At 44.6% G+C, this 20,559-nt stretch overlaps 2 protein-coding genes across 7 annotated transcripts in view; one reads left to right on the forward strand and one right to left on the reverse strand.

Annotated features, from left to right (window-relative positions):
• Positions 1-1,288: 1,288 nt before the first annotated feature.
• LOC129687207 (collagen alpha-1(I) chain-like) lies at positions 1,289-14,830 on the reverse strand. Of its 2 annotated transcripts, none has more exons than XM_055621537.1 (2): positions 14,489-14,830; positions 1,289-1,410 (listed from the first exon to the last, which is right to left on the reverse strand). In XM_055621537.1, exons 1-2 carry the CDS (start codon positions 14,752-14,754, stop codon positions 1,299-1,301), a joined length of 378 nt encoding a protein of 125 aa, XP_055477512.1. In that variant the 5' UTR covers positions 14,755-14,830; the 3' UTR covers positions 1,289-1,298. The 2 variants fall into 2 exon arrangements, with proteins under 2 accessions (XP_055477512.1, XP_055477513.1); XM_055621538.1 differs by having other exon boundaries at positions 1,289-1,843.
• Ctcf (CCCTC-binding factor) overlaps positions 13,735-20,559 on the forward strand; it is a 45,486-nt gene continuing 38,661 nt past the window's right edge. For 2 of the 5 annotated variants that reach the window (XM_055621535.1, XM_055621536.1), the window contains exon 1: positions 13,735-13,937. The gene's annotated coding sequence lies outside the window, so the exon portion shown is untranslated. Of the gene's footprint in view, positions 13,938-14,825; positions 14,838-20,559 lie in introns of those variants that run through there. The other 3 variants (XM_055621532.1, XM_055621534.1, XM_055621533.1) reach the window with 2 other exon arrangements.

The following is a 20,559-nucleotide window of genomic DNA, read 5'->3' on the forward strand; positions in this document are numbered from 1 at the left end:
TGGCAGTAGCGCAGCAGTGTGACATTGTGTGCTCAAAGTTGTCATGGGGAGCACTTCAGAAGAGACAATTAGGTGTCAGTAGTTGCCTAGAAGGGGTAGAGGCGGAGTGACCCAGATCCCTCAGTAGCCTTACCCAGTACTTTAGAACTGCTATGAAGGGTTTTTTTTTTTTTTTTTTTTTTTTTTGGGGGGGGGGGGCTGGTCCCTCACCACCTGCTGGGGAGGTCATGCTGAACAAAAGAAACGGCAACAGGAAACACCTGTGAGTGGATGCTGGCAGTTCATTACAGTCTGGTGGGGGCAGGGTAGACAGAAAGCCCTTACACACTGGCATAGCTAGACAGATAGGGCAGTTCAGTTTTTTTGGTTGGTTAACTGGGGTAAAATGGATAAAACAATCAGGTGACAGACTACACTAATGTCTATAGCTGGTCACAGTTTGGAGGAAATCCCAGAACCACCAGTAGAATCCCTGCAGGCCTGAAGCCACAGAAAAGGCCCACTGTTAGGGCAGGACTGCTCAGAGTGGTGGGGAAAGTGAAGGTAGTGACCAGGCCAAAACAACCTCATAGGACGGGGCCTGGCAAGAAATACAGGATGGGAAAATGTCATTATTCAGTCATAAGTCAGTTCTGGTAGTCACTGAAAATCCTTGCTCTCCTAAGACTAGGACTCCTCTGTTTCTACAAGGAGGGTCCTAAGCCAGAGCTCAGGCTTCTGCCCTAGGTGAGAAAGGGTGACGACAGGTAGATAGGAGGTAGAATCAGAGCACTTTGAGCAAAGCCAGGTGAAGAACGATTGGGACCAGGGAAGGACCCTAAAGATTTCTGGGCTTGGAGCAAAGTGATCAACCACAGGACAACCATTTGACCTCTCCTTTGAATTCATGACCTGAAGTCAAGCTGGCTGGTCTCTTAGTCCAAGAGCAGGTCTTGGTCTGATAGGTGGTAGAAGGCATACATAGCTAGCTAGCTGCCCCAGAACTCTTTTACTTCCTACCCTGCTGTCCTTCACACTGTCCTACTCAGGTTTAGAACAGTTAGGAGACTGCTGCCCAAGGTGGTGGGAGACTCATGATATTATTAAGAGTAACAGGTATCTAGGCAAGGAAAGTCTGTGCCTAGAGGGAGCAAATGGAAGTGGGTTTCCAAGGTCTATAATATGCTGATGGGTGTCATCATTTAAGATCACCTAGGTCATAGCCATGTCTTGTCCATTATCTTCAGAACTCGGCACTGAGGAAACAGACGTGCATGCTACAAAAAAAGCAGCCAGGCTGAGGTGGTTTAGGATACAATTTATTGTGTTGGTGGCTCCGGGGGTTCCTTCCCTTCCCCTCCTTTCCGCTTGCCCTCTTCCAACCTTATCTTTTCTTCTGGTTTCACACTCTTCTTTCTCATGTATTCAACACTGCAGTGAACCAAGAAGAAGAAAAAGCATGTTTACCAAGGCAAAGCAGCAGATGGGCTGGCACACGGGAAGAGGACTGCTTCTTCATCTCCCCCACAAAGCGGGGGTGCCTTCCTTGTACGTTTCTGAGCCTGATATGTGGGTACAGTTTGCTGAATACCAGGCACATGAGATGTTCTCTGCTTTCTCTCCATCCCCTCAGAAAGAAGTATACTATTCAGGCCTCCCATGCCCCATGGTTGTTGGGGGCTGGAGAGATAGCTCAGCAGTGAAGAGCACTTACTGTTCTTGCAGGGGACTTGGGTTCATTTTGCAGCATCATAACCATTTATAGGCACATACATACCTGAAGGCAAAATACTCATACACATAAAATAAATCTTGAACAAAGAGAAGGCTCTTGGCTTAGATGCTGAGCTAGGCTTTTCTGGACCTGGATAACATGAGGTGATATTGGAAAGACATTAGTTCCTCCTCAATGGCCTGTAGTGACAGTCATTATTTTAAAGCTGATGCTAAAATTCAAGGCCCAGTTGCCTCTGAACTTATGGTACATTCCAGGCATATGGACAAATAGCAAATGCTGATTTAGAGCAGCTGAATAAGCAGCTATGTTCCCAGGTAACTTCTATGTTCCTAGGTAACTTCTCTGACCTCTTCCTTCTCCTCAGGCATCCCTCTAAATCACTCTGAGTTCTATTCTCTTGAAACATGACTTCGATCCACATGGTGAGGCTAATGTCAGTCATTCAATTTTTATTTCATTTCTAGACCCCTGTGAATCCATGTACAGAGTGGAATCTTCCTTTTGAACATCCAAGGCATTTAAACTCAACAGCACAAAACCTACCCTTTGCATTTCTTGGACCTATCTATTCTCCATGAAGAATTTCGTTTTCCTTTTGGCGGGGTCCTGGAGCTCTGTGGCTGTCAGAGAACAGGGGTTCCGTTTCTCTCAGGGGCAGCTAGAACACTTTAGGGCAAAGCCCATGTGCTAAGCCAGGGTGTGGAAAAGGGTTTTCCATGGAGTGTTACAGTTAGCTCTTTTAGAATGAGATCACTTGTGGCAGATGGCAGTGGCGTTCCAAAGCCTACAGCAATATTAAAGTGTTACAGCTCTTGGTTAAGCTGCTGTGCTGAGCATCACAGAGGTGTGGGTGGAAGCCCATGCCTGGTAGGCCTACAGCTGAGACACAGGCCTGGTAAGGCCCAGACCTAGTGGGCTGGAGGACAGGCACAGTGAATGACAAATGAGGAATCTCAGACAGTCATGGTGGAAGACTGATGGTATCACAAAGCATGGAAAACCCAGCAGCATCTTTATTTGAAATCAGGGATTTATAAACCTTGGACAGTGGGAAGGATTTCAGAGGTGACTGTGTTTGATTCCCTGGGGTCAGGGATACTTGATTTACATGTAGTGGTACAGTGCCTCATTTTCCATGCAGTAGCATGGTCTTACCACAAGGAAAATATAGTACTTAATTATCCTATGGGTGTGAGGGAAATCTCCAAGTACAATTGAAGGTCACTGCTGAAGACTAAGATCCTGATCAGGGTGGGGCATTTCTAGGAATTCCCAGATGCTTGATAGAACAGTTTTCTTTTCAGGAAAGGGTCTGGCCAGTAATCTGCCCTGAGGACTATGTGACACTCCTTACAAAAGCTGGGGTCATCCAGATCAGGGGAGACTTTCAGAACCTCGCTGAGAAAAGGGAGTCAGTCCATCATCATAGACTGAATGCAAACAAATGGCTTCAACCTAATCCAGCAAAGCCCCACACAGAATGACTTCTAAAACTCAAATCTACCACTGAAGGCCTTCTTTCCTTTACAGGAAAGCCCAGCTCAATCAACCTGGCTCACAAAGCCCTTTTGAGTTTATTACACTCTGGATCCTCATTTCTACTGCAACTACTAGCTCTGCCCTGGAGCTTTACTGAGTTATTTGTGGGGCTTGCCTATACCTGAGCCTGGTACCACCCCTTCTGTGGTCCATAATTATTTCATGCTTATATAGCCTTGCTCAAGCCAATCTCCTAAAGATCTTCAACATAGACATTATACATTTCTTTAAGGGTTTTACCTTCCCTGGGGTATACTTATAATGCTTATAATAAAAGGACTGCTGTGAACTCAAAGCCAGCCGGGGCAACACAGTGATTTTTGAGGCCTGCCTGGCCTATACTCTCATTCTAATATATTAATTACACCTCACTTAAATTACTTATTTCCTTTGTAACTCCTGCTGTATGCAAATTACCCTGATGATTCTACTAAGCAACTGGCAACATACAAGTTTGGGGATGACCCACAGAAGTCTAATTGGTCCTTTCCATTAGAGTTTTGTAAGTTCTTTTAGTGTTTTTGTTTTGTTTTTTAAGACAGCATTTCTCAGCTGGGCGGTGGTAGCACATGCCTATAATCCCAGCACTCTGGAAGGCAGAGGCAGGCAGATCTCTGTGAGTTTGAGGACAGCCTGGTCTACCAAGTGAGTCCAGGACAGCCAAGGCTACACAGAGAAACCCTGTCTTGAAAAAAGTAAAACAAAACAAAACAAAACAAAAAAACAAACAAAAGACAGTGTTAATAGGGTAGCCCTAGCTGTCCTAGAACTCAATCTGTATACCAGGCTGGTCTTGAACTAAAAAAGATCCACCCGCCTCTGCCACCTGAGTGCTGGGACTAAAGATGTGTGCCACCACCACCCCCTGGTCTTTTTTTTTTTTAAGTTCTGAGGCTTGAACCCAGAGTCTACTAGGCAAGTGCTCTACCACTGAGCTCTTGCCTCACACCTCACTGCCTTCTTAAACAAAACAAAAACCAAAAAACAAAAAACCCAGTGCTTTATTAGTAATCCACGTACTATGTAGCTCAACCACTTAAAGTATATAATTTGCTAAACATGGTGCAAGCCTGTAATCACAGCACTTGGGAGGCTAAGGCAGGAAGATCAGGAGTTCAAGATCATCCTCAGCTACATAGTAAGTTGGAGGCCAGCCTAGACTACTTAAGATTCTGTCCTAAAACAAAACTTTTTTTTTCTGTCTTTTTCAAGACAGGGATTTTCTATGCAGTGTTGGCTGTCCTGGAACTTGCACTGTAGACCAGGCTGGCCTTGAACTCACAGAGATGTGTCTGCCTCTGCCTCCTGAGATTAACTCTGGGATTAACTCTGGTAGTAGTAGGCCATTACTGCTGGCTCAAAATATTTTTTAAAAGCTGGGCCTGGTGGGGGCTGGAGAGAGGGCTCAGGTGAGCAGTTAAGAGCACTGACTGTTCTTCCAAAGGTTCAACTCCCAGGACCCACATGGCAGCTCACAACTGTCTGTAACTCCTGTTCCAGGGGATCTGTCACCCTCACATAGACATACATGCAGTCAAACACCAATGTACATATAATAATAATAAATTTTTAAATATAAAAAGCTGGGCATGGTGGCATATACTTTTAATCTCAGTTCTTGGGAGGCAGAACCAGGTAGATCCCTATGAGTTCAAGGACAGCCTGGTCTATATAGTTCTAAGATAGCCAGAGCTACATAATGAGATTCTGTTTTCAACAAAAGAAAACACCAATTTTTAAAAATTAAATAATAAAGTATACAATTCAAATTATGTTTGATAGTGTAAGGGTCTAATGTCAGCTATGTGGTGGAGGGGAGGGGGCTAAGGCAGAAGCACTGCAAATTCAAAGACTGCTTGGACTATAAAGGGAGCTTGGGGAGGCCACCTTGGAGAACTTAGCAAGACCAGATCTCAAGATAAGATAAGAGCAGACTTCGAATGTAGCTTAGTAGTAGAGTGTCCAGTACAGACTAGACCCTTGGTTCAATCCCCAGTAATAAAGCATCTAACCTAATGGTTTTGGATATATTCAGTGTTTTGAACCAATGACTATAATTTTGCAATATTTTTTTCTACTCATAAAATAATTTTAATTCCTTTAGCTATCATTCCCAGAGTCCCTGCATAGGCCTAGGTGATTAGAAACCTACCTCTCTCCCTATAGATTTGTTTATCCTTACATATTTTCATAAATAGAATCATTATGTCTTACCAATTTACCCAGTTCTAAGAGACATCTGAGAACATCCCAAACAGAGTTTGCCACAGAGACTGGCAATTACTATTTGATCAGCCTGCATTTCCTCATTTTTGTTTGTTCATTTTAGCAAAGGTTTCATATATAGCTCAAGTTGGTCTTGAACCTGCCATCTTCCTGCTTCCACTTCCTGAATGCTGGACTACAGGTAGGTGCTACCATGCCTAGCTGTATATCTCCTCCTTTACCCCTGGTCCCCAAAGTCAGATACACAGAAAGTAGTCAAGAAATGTCTTTTAGGCTCTTGAGATTACTTAATGGGTAAAAAGCATGTGACATACAAGCTTAGCAACATGAGCTGGACCCCTGTAATCCACATGGTGAGAGAAAAGAACCTGCTCCTGCAAGAGTGTGACCTCGACATTGACACTCTCTGGCACTATCACAGGCACACATGTAAATAAAATAAATATAAGGTATACATAACATAAACACATGCGCGCGCGCACACACACACACACACACATACACATATATATATATTTTAAGAAATGTCTTATAAGGCCAGGAGGGATATCTCATATCTATAATCCTAGCACCGGGAGGCTGAGGCAAAAGGATTTCTTTGAGTTCCAGGACAGGCTGGGCTACACTGAGGGATCCTGTCTCTAAACACAACAATAACAGAAATGTCTTTGGGTGTATATTTCTATAATCTGTCTAGCTTTGGGCTCCCTCTATCCTATTTCCCAAGATAAGAGTATGTCTTACTCTTATCTTGAATGCAACCTCTAAACATTTTGGAGATGAAAGTACCATATGTTTAACAGAGAAGCCAGAAAATTCAGCACCATCTCTCAGGAGTATCACCTGTCTCCCTCCAGCATTACTTGTCTGAGCATACAGCTAGCTAGACATACTTACAGACTAACAAATAATAGCCCCAAATATCTCTGCCATCTGTCTGCCAAGGTTGCCTGAAGTTTTCATTATTAAAGTCCTTTTGATATGGCTCAGAGTACTTTCTGCTGAAGTTTGAGGAGTCTGATGACAACCTTTCCTTTGAGGTGAAGCAGTAGTATCCATCTTGCTTTGGGGTCAGAAATCCTTTTGTCTCTCCTAAATAAATCATATGGAATTAAGGAAGTAAAGTTTCAGTGTTCAGTTAAAGAACACATGCTTAACATGCACAAACAAGGTCCTGTGCTTACTTCCTGGCAGAGGTGCCTCCTCTCTTCTCCTTCCTAGGTAGCCTTAGAGCTAAAGCATCCACTCCAGAGGACTGCTACAGAAGCAGACATGTGGAGCTGGATACTGTGCTGCATACCTGTAATTCTAGCACTCAGGAGGCTGAGGTAAAAGAATCATTTGAGCCTAGGATTTCAAAATCAGGTGGGATAACACAGCAAGACAAAGAAGAAAAGGAGGGGAAAGGGAAGGGCAGGGGAGGAAAGGAAAGAGAGAGAGAAGGTTGCTTTTTGAAGTTGGGCCTACTGGCAGAGGCTTATAATCTTAGCTACTCCAGAGCCTGAAAAGTTTAAGGCCAGCCTGGTTATAGGGTAAATTTAAAGCCAGCAACTTAAGAAAATCCTGCCTTCAAATAAAAAGCAAAAAAGAGCTGGGGATATAGCTCAGTGGTAAAGCACCAACCTAGTGTGGCTAAGGCCATAGATTCAATCCCTAATATAGAAAGGAGAAAAAAATAAGACAAAGAAGATGATGAAAGAAATATTACTTGAAGTCTAGGGGAGGAAGGAAGGGATCCAGAGCAGCCAGTAAGAGAATATGAACACTGAGAAAAGTGTAGCTGAAAGAATTTTGGTTTCATTTTGGTTTTTAATAAGTAACTTCAATTCTTTCTTTTTCTTTTTAAATAAGACCTCCAGCCTGTCCTGAAACACAATGTTGGCCAGATTGGTCTCAAACCTACAATCCTCCTGCCTGAGTCTCCTGAAAGCTGGGGTTATAGGTGTGCACCATTACACCTAACTTACCTCCTGAATTTAAGATAAAAATAGGTTAGGCATGATGGAGTACATCTGTAATCCCAGAACATTTGGACAGGCAGTCATGAAGGTATTTTGTAAAAGGATGTGATGCATTACAGAAAGCTAATCAATGCTTGGAAAATGCAGACAAGAGCAAAACAACAACAACAACAAAAACAACCCAGAATTAATCTAAGCATTGGATACAGGTACTTGAAAGTGCAACCATTCACTGAGATATTAAAAACAAAACAAAACAACAACAATAACAACAAAAAAACAAATACAGCTTTTACAGGGGTCCAAAGAAAGAAGACACTGATAAGGGAAAAAATTCTGGGGGCCTGGGTGGGAGATGATGTGGAAGTCTTTAAAATATTAGAAGCTGTTTTGGCAACCGATATGGATAGACACTGAGAGCTTTCCGGAAGTTTTATGAGGTTCAGCATCACATATACTCCTAGCCCAGTGGCATGGGCTGACCTGACCCACTGTCCTCAAACATATTTCCATACGTTTATGTCCTTATCATGCTCTCTATCTTACGTGACTTTGTTTCACCTCTTAATACCTTTGCAGCACTTTAGATCCAGCTGAAGTGAGATAGTACACTTTTTCTGTGAATCATTTTCTTCTCTTTTCAAAGATTTTTATTTTATGTGTATGAGTCCTTGCCTATATGTATTTATGGCCACCACATGCATTCCTGGAGCCACATAGGCCAAAAGAGGGTATCAGATCACCTGGCACCAGAGTTACAGTCAGTTGTGATCTGCCATGTGGGTTCTGGGAACCAAACCGGGTCCTCTGCATGAGCAGCAGGTGCTCTTAACTGCTGAGCCATCTCTCCAGGTCCAATCATTGCATTTTTTACATTTAAACTTTTAAGTTCAAAGGCAACAAGCACTTCCTGAATTCAGTGCTTAAAACTGGTGCAGCTACTCAATAAAGATTGACTTTTTGTTTGTTTGTTTTTTCAAGACAGGGTTTCTCTGTGTAGCCTTGGCTGTCCTGGACTCACTTTGTAGGTCAGGCTGGCCTCAAACTCACAAGAGATCCGCCTGCCTCTGCCTCCCTGAGTGCTGGGATTAGAGGTGTGTGCCTCTGAGCACGGCATGAAGTCCTGGGTTCAATTCATAAAAGGGAAAAAGGAGAGGGAGGGAGGGAGGCAGGAAGAGACAAGCTGACAGACACACAGAGAGAAACAGAGAAAGGGATGAATGAATACAAGAGACTATCTGATGAACTGGATGGATCATGTCATACCTTATACATGTTCTCAATAGGTACAAAACAACAGAAGAATTTATGTGTATCCTTAGGCCCAATACCAGTGGTTCTCAATCTGTGGGTTGCAACCCTTCCAAGAAAAGGTCAAATGATCCTTTCAGAGGAGTGGCCAAGACCATTGGAAAACACAAATATTTACATGACAATTCATAACTAACAAAATTACAGTTAGGAATAGCAAGTATTTTGGGGGTCACCACAACAGGAACTGTATTAAAGGATGATAGTATTAGGAAGGTTGAGAACTACTGTCCTGTACCAAAGTAAAGATTCTTGGGCTGAAGAGATGGCTCAGAGGTTAAGAGCAGTGCATGCTCTTCCAGAGGTCCTGAGTTCAATGCCCAGCAACCACATGGTGGTTCCCAGCTATCTATAATGAGATCTGGTGTCTTCTGGAGTTCAGGTGTACATGCAGGCAGAACATTGTTTATATAATAAAATAAATAAATCTTTAAAAAAATATTCTTGTCTATTGTTAGCACACTGTGCTTTCATTGTTAATTATCTGGTGTAAACATTCCCCTCCTATCTAATCTAGCCCAGGTTGGTGATCTTTCTGCCTCAACCTCTCCAATGCTGGGATTACAGCAGTGTATCACCATACCTGGCTACAACAACCAATTTTATTTTTAATTTTTTATTTTTTTGGTCTCACTACCTATCAACCCCAAAGCCTCATGCATGATAGATAAAGTACTACCAAGTTACCAATGAGTTACAACACCCCTTTTGCCAACATGGATTAACTGATATAGATTAGCTGAAAGACACTGGATGGTGGAAAAACAAACAAACAAACTGCTTAATTAGATCAACCTATACACTTTAAAGATGTTTTAACATCAGAATGGAACTCGGGGAATATGTTATAGGAAGAGGTTTTGCCTATAATTCCATAGGTGATGAAAAACTAAGGGTTGCATAAAAATTGAAAGATCTGATCTGAATAAGAGAAGCTTCTAAATGAAAGGCATGACTCAGGAAGAGACTCAGAGAGACAACAATGTAGAAGATGCAGAAAGCAGATCCCCCTGCATGGAGACAGCTTAACAAACCAGCTGAAGAGGGACACAGTTCATCAGACTGGAAAACCTTGATATTGAAGACAGATGATCAGGGCTACAGTTATGGAGGATCGTAACACCAATGTCTAAGTGGATCTTCATAAGGACATTCAGACTATTAATTTGTGGAATTGATAATTATTTCTATTGTAAAAGTTAAACTGTGCACAATTTTTAGCTTAAAAAGGGGGATGTTGTAGAGGAATTTTAATTCAGAACATGCCTGTTTTGGCAAGAGATCACATCCAAAGACCTTCTAGGTCTGTGTGATCTGGATAGAGTACAAACACACCTTTAATCCAGGAGACAGGCAAGCAGATCTGAGTTCAACACCAGCCTGGTATAGAGCAAGTTTCAGGTAAAGAAACGCTTAGGTCCAGGAGAGATGGTACACATCTTGAGTCCCACATAATGAAGGTAAAGTTAGTTTGTAGAAGGAATCACCCATGTTTGAAAGTGATGTCTAATTGAGTGGCAGAAAAGTGACAAATGGCGGGGGCAGGGGGGGCTGCTGTTTGTTTTTTTTTTTTTCGAGACAGGGTTTCTCTGTGTAGCCTGTCCTAAAATTGCTTTTGTAGACCAGGCTGGCTTCAAGCTCGAACTCCATCTGCCTCTGCCTGAGTGCTAGGATTACAGGTATGCACCACTGTGCCTGGCTGAGAGGAGGCAGTTTTACCACGACAGTAACAGGGAGTCAGGTTGCAGAGAACGAACACAGGTGAATGAGCCAGAGAATGAGAATGAGCCAGAAGATTAGAAAAGTTTGTTGGAGTTAGTTTGAGGCCAAGCAGAGCAATTCAGGGGCTGAGAGAGAAACCAGATTGAATACATCAGCTGGGAGAGGAGTTTCAGCCAGAACAGCTGAGTTAAGCCAGCCAGTCCAGAGCTCAATAAGAACAAGAAAGGGTGAGCTTATTAAGCAGTAAGTCTCAGAGGTGAAAACATTCTAGGCCTAGGTTAGTTTGTATGGAGGCTAGAAGCTTCCAGTAGGCCTAGGTTAGCAGATGGAGGCAGTAAGCCTCTGAGACAACAATTAAAACAGATGAATAAAAGTTACTTTTACATATTAATCTACCTGTCAGTTAATAAAGCAGCATTTTGTTTACCTGTCAAGCTCTAGCACTCAACCCTTAAGAATTTGAAATTACTCTAGGATTCTGTTCCCACCAAAGAGAATGAGGGACAGGTTCTAAAATATGGTGACTTCACCCAAGCCATATGGTAAACTTGGCAGCCATCTGCTAAAAGGTCCTGACCATCCTTCATGGACTATAAACCTAAGTGAAAGTCCACGGGAAACCTTCCTCACGTTCTCAAAAAAAAAAAAAAAAAAAAAAAAAAAAAAAAAGGGGGTGTGAGTAACAGTAAGATGGCTCTCAGGTAGGAGTGCTTGAGACAATGCCTGACAACGTAAGGGTCATTCCTGGGATCCTCATTGTAGAAGAGCCAGCTTCTGCAAGTTACCATCTGAACCCCATAGGTGTGCCCTGGCATGCCATGCATATGCCCACACACCCATACAAAATAAACAAAGTGTAATAATTTTTTTTAAAAAGGGGGCATCCTTGGGCCCCCTGTGAATTCCAGGCCACTCTGGTCTATAAAGTGAGCCCAGATCGGTCGGGGCTACACAGAGAAACCCTGTCTTTCATGTCTGTATTCAAGTAGCTGAATATTGGCTGGAAAGATGTCTTAATGGTTAATAGCACTGGCTGCTCTTCCAGAGGACCTAGGTTCAGACCTAAGCACCCACGTGGTGGCTCACCACCTTCTGTAACTCCAGCTCCAAGGGATGCATCTTCCTCTTCTGGCCTCCACGGGCACTGGCTGCACATGGTACACAGGCAAACACCCATATACATAAACACACACACACACATTTTTAAAGCTGAATGCTACTGGAGAAAAAGCACACTGGGTCATGTGGTTTAGCTTTAAACTCATGATCACAAACTCCAAATGGGTACCCTATCCCAACAAGACAGGCCTACTAAGAACTGAAGTTTCCTCTCTCCTACATTTGCATACCTCTTCACCTTTGATAACCTTACTATCAGTGGAACCTTCCTATCCCAGGTCATTTCTCCTGATTTCCTCTAAGGTCAAGCGAGCCTCCCTTTCCCTGTATCATTTTTGATGGTTCATACAAATGCTCAGGAATAATAGATACCATCTTTTTTTGCCTTGTTTGTTTTCTGACAGGGTTTCTCTGTGTAGTCCTGGTTGTCCTGTAACTCCCTCTGTATAGGAGGCTGGCCCTAAACTCAAAGATCTGTCTGCTTTTGCCTCCAGAGCACTGGGATTAAATGTGTGTGCCATCACCGACTGACATCTACCATTTTTTAAACATCTCCACTGGGCTGAGATGAAGCTCAGTGGCAGAGAACTTGCCATTGCCCTGGGTTGGATTTCTACAACCAAAAGGGAAACAAAACAAAACTCCTCCCTTGACCTTACATCCTTCTGCACTTATCCAATGTCTGCTCCACCCACAGCAAAGCTCTCAAGCCGCTTTCATGTACTGTTTCTATTTCCTTACTTTCCTGTTTATTTTTTAGCCCATTCTACTCAGGTTAACATCTTCAGTGGGTACATACAAGTTAAGCTGAAGTTACCAGTGATATTTTCCATTTATCTCCAAGATAAATTGAGCTTCTGGCTCAACTGTACCAGAACTCTCAGCACCTGAAAACAGAAACCTCCCTTCCTGCCTCAAATTTCTGGCCTTGGATCCTACAACTCAACACTCCAGACTTGACTTTTTGTTCAATTCTTTCTCTCTTATACTGGAATTTCTCTTCTATCTTTTCTTAGTCAAATCTTAAACCAATAGTCCCACAAACAGTGGTTGAATCAGCTCATGAAGTTTAAAAACATCTGACTTAGTTGCTGACATTTGAGCATCTGGATTTTATATACTTCTAAACCTCACTTTTGGATTCTTTGGGGGGGGGGGAGATAAACAGTGTCTGTTGATAATGGGCCATCATTCCCTAACATAGCACAGGTAGATTGCACATGGATAGAACAGAAGAAGCTCCCTTGACACTAGGTGCATTTGTTATCCTCATAGCTAAATCAAGAGGTTTAGGAATACAATCCTGAGTCACATTCCAAGACCTCGAGAGGGAGAGGGGATCATTAGGACATCTAGCAATAAGGCCTTTGCCAAATTTGCCACTGGTTGGGTAGGGTTCCCCAGGCGAGGGGGAAGGGCTTATGAAGGAAGTCAATTGGGATCGTAAACAGAAGTACCACCTCTTTCTCTCTGAACTGAGGTACCCCTGTGCTGGTTCTCTTAATCTCACATCCGGTTTTATAAGGCCCTTTCCTACGAAGATCACCAAAGCCACTGGGCCAAGACAGCCCTTTCTAGCCGTCGATCTTGAGCACTGGACGGTGCCGGGGAAGTGGGAGAGTGCGGGAACTCACTGGCTCTTACTCGGTAGCGGGCCACAGTAGAGAGCTAAGCCCAGCTTGGGAGGAGACTGGGCAGGGCCGAACCTTGGAGCGTCCTCGACCCCACGGCTCAGCCCCGCGCGCTTAGTTCAGCTAACCTTAGTCCTCCTGCCCTTCACGGCTCTGAGGGAAAGACAGAGCTAAGGAATCAGGGCAGCCGGGCGGAGATCCGACTGCCCACAGGCCGCAAACCTCCGCCCAGGAAGCCCCACCCAACGGGAACCAGGACGCCTCCGCGCCAGCAAAGCCCACGCGCGACCGGGCGAGGGCGCGGAAGGGCGCGTGCGGCGTGACGACGCGACTCGCGGCGCATCTCGTGACGCCATCGCGCCCGCTTTTGAAAGTTGGCGCCCGGGGCCGCCTCCCATGCTGCCCTGCGCCAACCCCTCCCCTCACCTTTCCTCCCCCGCCCTCAACTCGCCGCCGGCCGGCCCCCCCCACCCGTCTCTTCCCTTATCAGCACCCGCGGCCCCGGCAGCGCCGACGCAGGCGCACTGCACCGCGCCGCCGCCATTTTGTGTCCGAGCCTGTGGAGCGATTAAACCGTGCGCGGACCTGCTTCTTTGGCGGCAGCGGCGACAGCGGTAGCCAGTGCGGGCACGCGGAGCTGGCCGGGGACGCCAGGTGGCCGGAGCGGTGGAGCGGCGGCGGAGCGGGCGCTGCGGGGGGTGTGGCGCGAAGGTAAGGGGGCCCGGGGTGGAGGAGGTTTCGCGGGCCGCCTCTAGGTGTCACGATGGGGCCGCTCCGGTCGGCGCTGGCTGCAGCCCGGCGCCAGCGCCGCCGCCGGGGGGTGTTTGTCTCCCTCTACCGTCCCTGCTGCGGCGCGGCCGCCGCCATTGCCCGGCGCCACCGCCAGGGCCTGGCCAACCCCCTCCACGCCCGCCCGCTAGCTTCCCCCCTCCCAACATGGTAGGCCTCTGGCGGCCGCGGCGACGGAGGCCTGCGCTCTCGGCGACTCCATTTTCCTTCCTTTGTCTCTACCCTCGAGGCCGGCTTTTGGCCCGGCTGCTCTTCGGGCCGCGGCCCGCCCTCTGCCCTCCGCCCCTCCCGCGGCGGGTGGCCCTAACCGAGGCTGGACCTCTGGAGGCTCGGTCTCTGCGCTCGCCCCGCGTAGGGGTCCTGAGCCCTCCGCCGCCCGCGCGTAGCCCGGTCCCGGAACCGTGTGGGTGTCGGGTCCCGACCGCCGCGCCTCCGCCTGCCCGTCTTCCAGTCCTCCCGGTCCCGGAACCTACCCGGCCGCCCTGCGTGCTTCTCCGGCAGCTGGGGCGCTCTCTAGTTTCCCCGAGTCCGATCCTCGCCGCTGCCGGTCTCCGTCGCCGCCGAGTGGCGCAGGCGGCGCTGGTGTGGCAGCGAGCAGAGGGACCCCTGAGCTGCCGAGAGCTCCCTCTGCAAGGCTGGCTGAGCTGCTCGCGCCTCGACGCCGCCCGAACGGGCGGGGGAACGCGCGCTCGCCGCCCCCGCCGGGCCCCGCTGCGCCCCCAAACTCAAGCCAGGGCATCGCGCGGGATCCGACCGGTGCGGCCCCCAATGGTGGGCGGAAAAGACACGAAATTCCGCACCGAATAGTTTTCCTCCGGCTAGGTTCGCTTCGCACTCTTCAGCCCCTTGGAATGATAGCAGTCAGACTTTGTGCGCCCAGAGACCTGAAAGGGACCGAAACTTCACTTCACTCTGATCTCAAGTGATGTGATAAACTTAAATCGGGAGCATGGGCAGATTCCGTTTGTACAGGCGATCCAGGAGTCCCCCCCCCCCCCATTAAAATGTTCTGACGGTGACTTCCTACTCTACTTAGGACCTGATGCTTCAGTGCTATAGGCTAAGACGTAAGACAGTTCAAGCCCTCTGGGATTGTGCAACCCGATCTAAAGCGCCAGTAGGGCAGAATGAACTTATTCTTGACTAGACTGGTAATTTGACTGTTCGATGAAATGTGAGGGTTGATGTTGTAATTGAATCCTGGGTCACTTGCAGCAGATGGTTTATAAATATCTGTGCCTAATGTAACTACTCTTTAGTAACTGACTTCCTGTATTGAGTTTAGCGTTAAGTAAACATTAGCAAAGAGAATATTTTTTTGGAGTTTAGATTAACCGGAAAAAGCTAAAATTCCAAGGCCTCCATAGGCAGGAAAAGAAATGAAACAGGTTATTTACCTCCACTTGGTCTTTTGCATTAGAAAGCTTCCTCTGTTAAATTGCTGGAGTAACTTTTCTGTGCCCCCCCCCCCCTTTTATTACCAATTGGTCGCTGATGTGTGGCTTAGGTTCTTGAGAAAAGACAGTCTAAATTGACATTTTTAAGAAAGAGAAGATATTTGTGTTTATGAGGCACTTTACACCCCCACCCCAACAGAGTTTCTCCGTGTTCCCTGGCTGGCCTCGAACTCAGATTCATCTACCTCCGTCTTGAGGGCTTAAAGGCGCACTCCTACCGCTTGTTTTAAGCATCATGGTGCTTAAATTGTGCCGCTCACTGTGTGTGAGCTCACAGACCATGTGAGATCCTAGCAAACCACGTTATATGCAACTCCTTGAACACTCAACCGTGTGCCATCCCCTTCCCTTAAATGAATCTAGAATCCTCGGAGCTAGTGAAGCCTCACTAGCCACATTGAAATCCTATGGAAGTATATTTTTTGTAGTGCTTGTGCATGCCATGCAAGTGTTCTACTTTTGAGCTATGTTTTCAGTCATTCAGCATCTCCTCCCTTTTTTGAACTCTCCAGAATGTGCTTCCTCATCCTCCCCCACAATAAAATTGCACTAACTAAATGTAGTAGTGCCTATAGAATGCCAGTCTTGGTAGAAGATCCATCTTTCTTTTGGCCAAACTATATAATTTATTACATTCTTTTGAGTTTTACTGTCAAGTTTGTGTTTGACAAGTGGCATATTTTGTTTATTAAAATAAGCTGCACAAGTTCCCAATGGTCTTGAATGCCAGTACTTTGGAGATAGAGGCAGGAGGTTAGGTTCAAGCACATCCTTAGCTGGATGAGACTACCTTAGCAGATAGAGAGGTTGTGATTTGTTTTTGTAGTACTGGGGTTTGAACTCACAGCCTTGAGTAAGCTAGGCAAGTGTTCTCTGCCTCTGAGCTATAACCCATAGTCCCTTTTTAGTTTGAGGTAGTCTCATTAAGTTGCCTTGAATTTACTGTGTGTCGTAGGTAGACCTCCCACTTCAGTCCTCCTAACTCTCCAATACTTGGGACTACAAGCTTAAGTCTAGACACACTTAAAGTTAGGACGGGTCAGGAGTGAGAGTGGCTAAAGTTAGGCCCCAAAACTACAACAACAAACAAATGGCAAATACTAGCAAAGTACAATGAAAATAAAAAATGTCATGAAATCCATTACTTTATATGCTAATTATTTTTTTACAATGGAAAGAAAACAACTAAAGGAAATAACTACAAGGAAAATTAATTATGAGGTAAATTAATACAAGACAACCCAAAGGGCCTACTTATTTAAACATTAATTTTTGTTGGTTATAGTGTGACACAGTTTTGTTTTGTTTTGTTTACATTAGTGTTCTGCCTTCTTGTCTGTGTGTGAGGGTGTCAGATCCTCTGGAACTGGAATTACAAACAGTTGTGAATTGCCATGTAGATCCTGGGATTTGAACCTGGGTCCTTGGAAGAGAAGCCAGTGCTCTTAACCACTGAGATCTTTAGTCTCAGCAGAGGCAGGCTGATCTGTGTGAGTTCCAAGACTAGTGTGGACTTCTTAGATCCTGTCACCAAAACAAAACAAAAAATTCTTGCTGTTTGTTTTGGGTTTTGTTGTTATTTTGACATAGAGTCTCATATTAGCCAGGATCTGGCTATGTAGAACAGGCTAAACTCCAGGCTTAGAGATCCACTTGCCTCTGCCTGGTATTAAAGACATGAGCTACCTTTAGTAGACTGGTAGCCTTTTTGTGTGGGTGCAGGCCAGATGTGTGTGAAAGTTGAGGACAACATTGTGGAGTCCATTTTTCTCCTTTTCTTTTTTGAGACTGATTGGTCTAGAACTTGCTATACAGACTAGATTGGTGCTGAACTCATACCTGCCTCCTTTGCCTACCAAGTGCTGGAATTGAAGTCCTGGGCCATCACTCTTGACTCCTTGGATTTTTTTTCCCCTTTTCTTTTTGAGATAGGGTTTTTCTACATAGTCCTGTCTCCTGGAACTGATTATGTAAACCAGGCTGGCCTCACATTTGATCTGTCTGCCTCTGCCTCCTGAGTGCTGGGATTAAAGGTGTGGGCTGCTACTTTGGGCCTTTACTTGGATTCTGAACTCAGGTCATGAGGCTTTCCTAGAAATAGAATTTTATCTACAGAGCCATCTTGCCCAGCTCAAGGACTTTATTAATTTAATGAATAATGTGACACTGTCTACATAAAAAAAAAATCCTGCCTATTTAAGAGTAGTTGGAGCAGGGTGTGGTGTTTCATGCCTTAAACCCAAGCACTCTAGAGGCAGAGGCAGGCAGATCCCTGAGTTTGAGGCCAGGACAGCCAGGAGTCTGTTAACACACAGAAACCCTGTCTGGAGAAACAAACAAACAAAAAAGGTAGTTGAAAAATGTTAGGGATCTTTCCGACCTACTAAGAAAATTTAGGTAGTGCAAAAGTTAACCTTAAAAATGCATTTTTAAAGTTTTAAGCAGTACTCAGGGAGGCAGAGGCAGGTGGATCTCTGTGAGGCCAGCCTGGTCTGTAAAGTGGGTCCAGGACAGCCAAGGCAACACAAAAAACCCTGTCTCAAAAAAAAAAAAAAAAACAAAACAGCAATAACAAAGAGTTTTAGGATTTTTTTTTTTTTTTTAAATGATGTTCAGAATTAAAGGAACCCAACTGGGACTAATGACTGGCTTGGGAGTTCCTTGGCAGAGTCCATGCGTGGCTGACTAATGCTGTAGGGAGGAGTCATATGGCAGAACACTTATTTACTGGCAGAAAGTTTCCTTTTGAGCTTTTTTTTTCTCCTAGGGGGAAGTGCTGCTAGCATCACAGCTGTTCCACATCATCTACTTTTCAGACATCATCTCTGTCTTTTTAATGTAGGATTTGGCCATCATATCTTTCTTACATGTGCTGGCTCTAGATGACCTCAAACTTAGTATAAATAGATCCTTCTTCAAATAACTTAAGAATTGTCATGATTCAAGACTGAAGAGGAACTTCCAGGTTTAGGAAAAATAGAGGCAAATATGTGTAATGTTGAAGATAACTGTTCTCAGATAGGTAAATTTGTCATGTAACATTTATTTTCAGAGACACTTACAGCCAATTGTGGTAGTACATAAGGCTGAGGCAGAGGAGGATTAGGAGTTTGGAACCAGCCTAGCGTATATAATGATACTTTGACTCAAAAAATGCCAAAATAAAACAACAAAAAGAAACCCTTCTGGGACAGAAAATGGCTCAGTAGTTAAGAGCATTTGCTCACAGAACCAAGGACCCAGATTCTGTTCCTCTCACCCACACTCGTGGTGTGGCTCACAACCATCTTTAACTCCTGTCCGAGTTCAGCATCCTGACTTCTGGCCTCCGTGCATTTACACACATGCAGGCAAAACACTCACACATAAAAGAAAAAGCAAATCTCTTTTACTTTTTAATCTTAAAACAAAAAGACTTGTGAAACAGGTTGTATGTACCCCTGATTGGCCTAGACCCCTTTTGCTGTGCTTCTGCCTCCCAAATATTGGAATAACAGGCATGTGCCACCCTAAAGGGTTGGGGAAATACCATACAGACTGTCTATCACTATCTACAGATCTTCCTGATCAGTATCTTTGTGTGTTTTTTCAGTATAATATTTGAATGCAAAGATGTAGATTTGCGTAGACTATTGACATACACCTCAAGATGGTATATTTTTCATACACTTTATTTTGGAATAACTTAAATTTTTATAGGGATATAAATTTTGTTCCCTCTGATAGTGCTATGGACTTCAATATGAAATTGTTTCTTAGACAAAATAACAGTGTTAAGCTGCCTCCCAACAGAAGAGCCATGCCATCTCTTTATTGAGTTTTAAAAGTATTATATATCAACTTATTTTACTGAGCTAGTTAAATTATGAGATAGATTTCCTCTTCATTGTAACTTGTATGCCAAGTTCTTTGAAACCTTCTGTTGCTTATAAAGACTTATTTTTTATGTGTATGAATGTTTTTGCCTGCATGTATGTGTGTATTTCATGTGCATACCTGGTACCCAGAGGGGCTCAGAGTCCCTGGAACTGGAGTTACAAACAGTTGTAAGGCTCCATGTGGGTATTGGGAACTAAATCAGGGTCCTCTAAAAGGGCAGCAAGTGCTCTAACTTCTGTGCCATCCCTCCATCTGTTTGTTGTTGCGGTAGTGGGTGTTTTTTTTAATAATTTTTTAATTAATTAATTCAATTTACATATTGGTCATTGACCCCTTCTTCCTCCTGCCAATCCCAGTCCCAACCTCCTTCCTGCATCCCTCTCCTGTATTTACCCCAACTCATCTATTCACATGAGGAATTTTTTTTTTTTTTTTTTTTTTTTTTGAGAGAGTCTCACCTTAAACTCATAATCCTACCTCAGCCTCCCAAGTGCTGGGACTATGGGTATATAACACCATCTTTGAACAGTCTTAAAGAGTATCACTTTGGGGGGGGTCTCCTCCCTTCCCCACCTTTTCAGGGGCATGATCTCTCTTACATAGCCCGGGCAGTCCTGGAGTTGTTTGTAGGCCAGGCTGATCTCAAATTCAGGTCTTGCTGCTGCTGACTCTTGAGTCTAGAGTGCTAGGATTAAAGGTTTTGGTCATCAGATTTGGTCCTTCCTTCCTTTCTTTCATTCTTTTTCTTCTTTTGTAAGTAGAGATAGATTCCATTCTACCATTAGTTGAAGCTTGTCAGTTCATTGGTAGTTTAGGGAGGAAAATGTTCCATCATTTGACTTAAACAAATGTTTGATTATTGTGCATCTAGGATTTTCTAGGTTTTTTTGTTTTGTTTTTTCGAGACAGGGTTTCTCTGTGTGGCCTTGGACTCAAATTTTGTAGACAGGCTGTCCTAGGATGCACAGAGATCCTGCTGCCTCTGCCTCTACCTCTTCATCCCTGAATGCTGGGATTACAGGTGTGTGCCACCCTGTCTAGCTATTCGTTTTCAAAGGTCAGTGAAAACATCTCTGTCTCTTGTAAGCTAGTTAGTGGTGCAAACTTAGTAACATTACTCATTATTACTGAAGATAAGTAAACTGCTAAAGGGTTGTTACTTAAGCTATAAGAATTAATTTTTGGTAGTTTGATTATAAATGCCATGA

The sequence above is a fragment of the Psammomys obesus genome, unplaced genomic scaffold, assembly GCF_907164565.1.
Source record: "Psammomys obesus unplaced genomic scaffold, mPsaObe1.curated_primary_1811, whole genome shotgun sequence".
NCBI classification, from domain to species: Eukaryota; Metazoa; Chordata; class Mammalia; order Rodentia; family Muridae; genus Psammomys; species Psammomys obesus.